The 8,022-nt window shown below is 43.0% G+C and overlaps 1 protein-coding gene and 1 pseudogene across 1 annotated transcript; both read right to left on the minus strand.

The window, feature by feature from the left end:
* Nucleotides 1-56: 56 nt before the first annotated feature.
* On the minus strand, nucleotides 57-3,783 carry LOC139176084 (GTPase IMAP family member 5-like). Its single transcript, XM_070785465.1, has 2 exons — nucleotides 2,960-3,783; nucleotides 57-2,822 (listed from the first exon to the last, which is right to left on the minus strand). The coding sequence occupies exons 1-2, from the start codon at nucleotides 2,976-2,978 to the stop codon at nucleotides 2,068-2,070; spliced, it is 774 nt and encodes a 257-aa protein (XP_070641566.1). The 5' UTR covers nucleotides 2,979-3,783; the 3' UTR covers nucleotides 57-2,067.
* LOC139181976 (asparagine synthetase domain-containing protein 1-like) overlaps nucleotides 3,367-8,022 on the minus strand; it is a 15,653-nt pseudogene continuing 10,997 nt past the window's right edge.

The raw sequence follows: 8,022 nt of genomic DNA on the forward strand, positions 1-8,022 counted from the left end.
GAACTGGACAGGGAACAATGGACTGGTTTCAAATTGGAACAGGAGTACATCGAGGCTGTATATTGTCACCATGCTTATTTAATGTATATGTGGAGTACATCATGCAAAATGCCAGGCTGGATGAAGCACAAGCTTCAAGATTGTGCTTCAACATTGTGCAAGAATCAAGATTGCTGGGAAAATATAAATAACCTCAGACATGCAGATGACACCACCCTTATGGCAGAAAGTGAAGAGGAACTAAAGAGCCTCCTGATGAAGGTGAAAGAGGAGTGTGAAAAAGCTGGCTTAAAACTCAACATTCAAAAAATAAAGATCATGGCATCTGGTCCCATCACTTCATGGCAAAAAGATGGGGAAACAATGATAACAATGACAGACTTTCTTTTCTTGGGCTCCAAAATCACTGTAGATGGTGACTGTAGCCATGAAATTAAAAGATGCTTGCTCCTTGGAAGAAAAGTTATGACAATCCTAGACAGTGTATTAAAAAGCAGAGATATTACTTTGCTGACAAAGGTCAAAGCTATGGTTTTTCCAGTAGTCATGTGTTGATGTGAGAGTTGGATTATAAACAAGGCTGAGTGCCAAAGAATTGATGCATTTGAACTGTGGTGTTGGAGAAGACTCTTGAGAGTCTGTTGGACTGCAAGGAGAACAAACCAGTCAATCCTAAAGGAAAGAAGTCCTGAATATTCTTTGGAAGGACTGATGCTGAAGCTGAAGCTCCAACCTTTGGCCACCTAAGAACTGACTCATTACCAGAGACTGAAAAAATCTTTCAAAAAAATCTTTGCTGGGAAAGATTGAAGGCAGGAGGATTCAGGAATGTCAGAGAATGAGATGGTTGGATGGCATCACCAACTCAATGGATATGAGTTTGAGCAAGCTCCTGGAGATGGTGAATGATAGGGAAACCTGGCGTGCTGCAGTCCATGGGGTTGCAAATAGCCAGACAGGACTGAGTGACTGAACAACAACAACGGGTCAAAAAATCAGAAGAAGCATAATGTTTCATCACTGCATATGAAAAGTCCATGCAATTCAAATTTCTAAACTTGTATGGAATGCAGCCTTGCAGGTCACTTCCTTCTTGTCCAGGGTCACTTTTGTGCTCAAGAGGACAGTTGAGTGTTGAAGGAGACCAGATGGCCGGCTAAGCCTAAATTCCTACACTCACCATCTGGCCCTTTTCTAGCCCTGCTCTAAGGATTTCTGGTTCTTTAATTTCCCAGTGGCTGACTATGCGGAGATCTTTCTCCCCACCCCATCTCCAGGGCCTTCCTCCTTTCTCCCCCAGCCTCTTAACATCTCAGAAATGTCCCAGAACACCCTAGTCTTTCTCTCTTGTGTGGTGTCTTATTATTACTTTTTTTTTTTTAAACCTACAAGGAAGTCAGAGTATGTTTCTGAATAAAATAAGGAATTCCAACTGTAAAAAGGGGGTCCCCGGTGAGACGCTCGCTCACACAGCATGTCAGCCCAGTCACTTTCCTCTCCACAAGCTCCCCAATATTTCTTGATGGTATGCAGGTAGTTTATTATTTGTCTTCACCATTTTTTAAAAAAGATTTTGTTTTTATTTATTTGCTTTAATTTTTGGCTGAACAGCATATGGGATCTTAGTTTCTCAGCCAAGGATTAAACCTGCACCCTTTGCATTGAAAGCACAGTCTTAACCACTGGACTGCCAGGGAAGTTTCCACTTCACCATTTTTAACACAACAGAAAGGGGAAATTTTTTTCCCTTTGGATTTTATTTACCTAAAAAGGAGCCGAAGAAAAGGGATTGTGCGTTGATGCAAGGAAGCAAAATTGAAAATGAAATTATGTAAAAAGCAAATAAAGTTCCTGATCAACACAGATAGATATGCTGACTCTGAAAAAATGGAAGCCGACCATTGAAGCTGCCAAAAAATGGCAGCTGTCATCTGAAAACGCTCAACACTGATGCATACTACATAAGCTAATTATAATGGCAAGAAAAATCAAAAGGCATAGGACAAGAACAAATATTTTGGCATGAGAAATGATCCAGGCTTTGAGTCGGAGGAGCGCCTTGAAGGTTCAGTTTCTCTTGGCCTCTTTCAGGTCTTGCTTTTGCTTTGCAACCTGCAGCCGTACCTTGTCCTGGTAATGGGTGCCATTACCATGGGCGCCACCCCTCATCTGCTGGAGCATCTGTGCATCAAAGAAGAGCTCGTTGGTGAGGAAGGTGCCCTGGTGCTCCTGCTCCAGCCCCTCGATCATGGCCATCAGCTGGGCCAGCTGTTCTCTCTGCTCGTCCCCGGAGGCCTGGTTGTTGAAGGCACAGTACCTCTGCCCGCACTTCTGGACCAGGCTCCTCAGCCTGAGATTGTCTGTGTTTGCCACGTATTCGTCCAAGGGTCTGCCCGCCAAGTCCTCCTTGTGGGTGAAGAGGATGACCACGTATCTCTCAGCTCCTGCCCCAAAGACCTCCTTCACCCTGGTCACGGCCACCACATCCTGCTCGGTGAAGCACCCCAGCTGGGTCACCAGCCGCAGCACGTGGGGCCCTGGCACCAACAGCAGATAACAGGCTCCGATATTCTCATATACTTCTTGATCCTGGCCCCTGGACTGGAAGATGGAGGACGTGTCCACCACCAGGATGCTCTTCCCATTCCACGTGCCTGTTGCCCTCTGATACTTCCTGGTCACCGCCTGGGCCCTGAGCTTGGACTCAAATGTGGGCTGGCAGAGGATGCTGTTCCTGGTAGCACTTTTCCCACTGCCTGTTTTGCCTACCAGGATGATCCTCAAGGAGGAGGAGTGTTCAAAGCCCTGATGTTCTATCTCGCCTATAAAAAAAAAAAAAGAAAAGAAAAGAAAATTTCTGGTTTTACTAAATTTGTGATTCTTTTTTAAAAGCTTTTATTTTATCTTGGAGTATAGTTGATGATGGGTTCCCAGGTTGTGCTAGTGGTAAAGAACCCACCTGCCAATGCAGGAGACATGGAACACAGGTTTGATCCCTGGATTGGGAAGGTTCCCTGGAGGAGGACATGGCAAGCTGCTGCAGTATTCTTGCCTGGAAAAGCCCACAGACAGAGGAGCCTGGTGGGCTACTGTCCATGGGGTTGTAAAGAGTTGGACATGACATAGTGACTAAACCACAACAGACAACAAGAGTTGGCAAGGGTGACACTGTGCCAAGAGCTAAAATTTTCAAGAGATGAAGAGTGAGAATCCAAGGACTTCTGGAGTTCTTATGAACCAATGTGAATTAGGTTCATTCTAGGCTCCCAAAATCTGTTATTTTGTTCCTTTTAGTCTGTTGGTTCTTCCCTTACTTAAGTATTCTGAAAACATTTTTTTTTTTTTTTAAACATGATTACTAAATCTCTATGGGGAACTTTTCCTCTTTTCAGCTGAGCACAGGCAGGGGAAGATATCATTTCCACAATTCGGTTCCAAATCCACTGACTTCTGACTTGAAGTTTTGTTTCCACGTTTCCCATACATCACCACATGGGGCAGAGTGTCATACTCGGGTGTGTAAGGTGTGATGACAGTAGGGAAGATAGAGAATGTGATAGCTGCCTTTTTCTCCTGCAGTTTAAAGTAACTGGGTTTCTCTTCTGTCTCAGTGTTTGAGGTCAGGGAGTGGAGGAGGGAAGACAGTAACTGTCTCCTCGTGTCCAGAGCGCTTGAGAATTTGGAGGGTTTATTATCTTCAGCCACAGCTCCGTATCTGCTCCTCTGCAGCCCTTCCATTTGCTTCTAGAATAAAAAGAGGAAAGGAATAAAAGCAAGTGTCCTTATAGGAGTTGGTATAGACCTGAGAACACCTCCAATTCAGACAGCCGAGAACAATTATCCTTAGATGAGCCATTTACATTGCTAATTTTCTACCATATGTTATTTTCAAATATCCATATATAACTTTAAACAAGCCAGGTGATGCTAGGTTATGTTAACACACTGAACTCTTGCTTTGCTTCCTCATTCTGCAGGAAAGCAAGAAATGTTTGAATACGCATCAGTTGGTTACCTCCCTTCAAGCTGAAAAGGTGTGAAATAAAGAAAGCCTTCTTCTATGGAATAAGAAGCAAGACTTTATTTACTATTATTATTATTGGAATCAAACCAAACTTGCTAGACTAGAGAATAAAAGTTGCCTTGATGTAAATGACAGTGGTTTGTTTGACGTGCTGGGCATTTCCAGTCCCAGAAACTCTGTATCAGATGGACATCCCAGTGGCAAAGAGGAAAGTACAATGCACCTTCCAGTGGGAGTGTGGAATTGGAGTCCAGGGCTCCTTTGAGGATGGACATGAGAGGAAGAAGGGGAAGAGGGCCAAACATGGTCACCATCTCCTTCCCTCTCAGCAGCTGGGGGAAGAGAAACTGGTGCCTTGACTGAGGGACAGCAGCAACATTTGGGACAAATTCAGGATAAAGTAATTTCCTGCTCTGTTTTAAATCAAATGTCTTTCCTTGTGGGTCTCCCAATAACAACTTAAAAAAATCCCAGTAGACATAACCAGAAATCGGCAAAACCATGGAGATAAATGTTTCATTCAGATGAGGCATACTATTGTGTCATTCTTGGTGCTAGAAAAGGTAAGTATGCATTGGAAAAGGCAAGCATGCAATCTGCAATTATAATTAAGATGAACTCTGAGCCTATGGGCTTCCCTCATATCTCAGTTCGTAAAGAATGGGCTTGTAATGCAGAACTGGCTTCAATTCCTGGGTTGGGAAGATCCTATGCAGAAGGGAATGGTTACCCTCTCCAGTATTCTTGCTTGGAGAATCCTATGGGCAGAGGCGCCTCGCAGGCTACAGTCCATGGGGTCAAAAGTGTTGGACACAACTTAGCAACTAAACCACCACCAATGACCCTATATTTTATTTATTCAGTTTTAAAGATTATGTAGTTATGAAAGGAGAGAAATTTTAAGGAGAGAAATAAATACGCTGAGTAATGAAATAAATTCCATGATGTGCAATGAACAAATCTCAGTATTTCGGCATTTTTTATTACTGCTGTTAAGTTTGATTGAAAAAGTTAAAACTTTACACATAGAGTTTCATTTATTTATTTTTTGACTCCCTCAACCCCGAGTCTCATTCTCCCTCTCCCTTTAGAGGCAAATAATATTCTGAGATGTTTATATGTCTATTTCATTTGTGTATTTACACTTGTACGTACACATCTATCTATAGTTAAGATGCAGTACTTTTTGGTATTTTAATCTTTTACAGAAATGGCATTATTTATGTAACATTTTATCCAGTTATTTCTTAACAAACATTTGGTGTTCCAAATACATCTTTGTTACTACCAACAGTAGTGGTACGACCAATGTGACAATCTCTCTGGAATGTCCAGCTTCCGCCTGACTAGATGTTGCCAAATCTGACTCCAAGAATCTTGTGCTGAGTCATGCTGGCAGCAGCCATGTACCAGCATCCCGAAAATCTTCGCCTACACTTAGTAATACTAGATTTTAATTTTTTTGGTCAACCTATTGGGCATAGAGTAGGATGTGTTAATTGGTTTAAACTTGCATTTTATTGATTAACACTGAATTAAAAATGATTTCCATAGTTGATTTGCTATTCAGTAAATTTTTTATTTCTACCTTTTCACATATTTCTATTCACTCAGTCAAGATGCATAGAAATGGTCCTCATTGAGGAAACCATCCCCTGTCACACTATCAGAATATACTAAAATAACTTCTTTCCTTTCCTTTTCCTTCTGCACCCCTTTCCTTCCTTAACCCCTGAGAAGACCATTTTCCTTACCACCTTCTCCTACTTGGTGTCCTTGCCTCTGGTAAATTATACTCCAGCTTTTGCTAAAATTGCTCAAATTCTCTGACATTTATATCTCAGATGACATTTTCTATTGGAACCAGTATATTGAAGTAGTAAAGACAATGATGACAGTCGTGACAATGTTGATGATGAACTTCACCATCATAATAACCCTCTGTGCAGCCATTTGTGATTTTCAATTTTTCTTTCATATCCATTATTTTAATTGTTTGCCCTAATTCCCTATGATGTGATTGAGATAGGTATTAAAGTTTCTATTAAAATATTAAGAAACTGAGTCTCAACTAACACGCCCATGTTCACATAACTGTCATGGAGCTAAGAACAAAAATTGGCTCATTTTGCCTGCATATTCCCCTGGGTTCATTGGGGAGGAGAAGTGAAGATTAAGTCATTGAGCCTCTTGGAACACCACATACCATGTTGCAATCCATGGTCAGGACATAAACTGAAGCAATTAGGCTGGAAGCTTGCCCTAAAACCAACAAAGAGAACTGTGTTGCAAAATCTTGGGTACCTTTTTTTTTTTTTTTTTTCAAAGATTATTCAAACATAAAATCGCAGGGGACACAAGTTGCTCAGAATGGAACGATTTCAGTTTAAACAATCTGGTGTTTTTACATAATTTGATGATCAGTGTGACCCAAATGGGGCTCTCTGGCTGTCACAAAACACCATCAAAGTCCCAAACTGGGGAGCAGAGGTGCAGCACCGTTCTCCTGAAGCATCTTCTGAGTGGGCCAGGGTGCTGGGGGGAGACACGTGTCACCAAGGAATAGATTTTTTGGGGCGGATATTAACAAATACCAAAGTGTCCAGAGGTTAGTCAGGAAGGCTATTGATGGAAATGCTGAAATGACAGGATATTAAAAGGACTGAATCAAGCCTAGGAAGACATCCGGAAGCATTGTAAATGTGAAGCAATGTGACATGTGTCAATTGCAGAACAGACAAAAGTGGGGGAATGAAGAGTGGAGGCAGATTTCTTCTCCGCAAGGAAAAATCCTAATCTTCCCCACATGGGATTAGGGATCACAAGAGAGGTGATATGGGAGCAGAGATTATATGGGTATCTGACAGGAACAGCAAGGGGATCTAGCTTAGGGAGGAGGTTGAAGCAAATGAACATCATATACCTTTTGATCTTTCAATTGGATGAACCTGATGTTATCTTGATGCTATCTCATTTTATCAAAGCACTAGAAAATAGGGTCTCTCCTGCTGTTTTAGGAAAGGTAAAAATATTTTTCATCTGCCTTATTCATGAGTCTCTCCTTGCCCATCTGCTCTAGTCTCTCTGTTTCCCAGCATCACTAGTTTCACAGTTTAGCATCATGATTTCATAACACGGCTTTCACAGGGGGTTGACAGCAGACCAAAGGATGGTTCCTGTACAGCTGGGATCTCTCTGCCATAGCAGCAAATTCTACATTGTGTGGTGGGAAATGTGGCTATCTGGGGAAGAATGGGGTGGCTTTCAGAAGATCAAGGTCTTGGAACAATGTCCACTAAGAGGTTTCGTTGGGAACATGGCTCAGTAAGGGTACTGGTCCTGTGGAGCCCTGGGAATGGATTCCTGCACCAGGTTTCTCTGGGAGGTGGTGCTTGTCAGGGACTGGGCAGGGGTGGTATGGGTGAAGTTATGAAGGTATGTTCGCTCTACCTAGTTGTGAGGTTCAGTTTTCTCATCTGTCAAATTGTTGTTCAGTGGCTCAGTCCTGTCCAGTTCTTTGGGACCCCATGGGCTGCAGCACGCCAGGCTTTCCTTTCTTCCACTATCTCCCGAAGTATGTTCATGACCAATGAGTCCGTGATGCTATCTAATCATCTCATCTCCTGCTGCCCCCATCTTCTTTTGCCTTCAATCTTTCCCAACATCTGAGAATATTAGCGAAGCTTTATGAAACGCTTTGAAGCTTAATGAAAATCAAAAGAGCTCAGAAGTAGCAACTAGACATAAAAGACTGCAGCGCTGTGGAAAGCCATGGGTGGGAACGCAGGGTGAGCCGTTCCCAAATCCGCTGGGTTCCCACTGGGAACCTGCTGGTGTCCATAACGCTTTCCACCGGCGCCCGGTTTCACTGACAGGAGACCCCAGAAGCATGGAACCGGTTCGAGGTCCCACCAGAAATCAGTAGCCCTGACTCAACCGCGGCCTCCAGAACCTCCCTCTTCGCCCCGCTCCCAATCCTCCAGGACGCAGGGACCCCC

Source organism: Bos indicus, unplaced genomic scaffold, assembly GCF_029378745.1.
Source record: "Bos indicus isolate NIAB-ARS_2022 breed Sahiwal x Tharparkar unplaced genomic scaffold, NIAB-ARS_B.indTharparkar_mat_pri_1.0 scaffold_46, whole genome shotgun sequence".
NCBI classification, from domain to species: Eukaryota; Metazoa; Chordata; class Mammalia; order Artiodactyla; family Bovidae; genus Bos; species Bos indicus.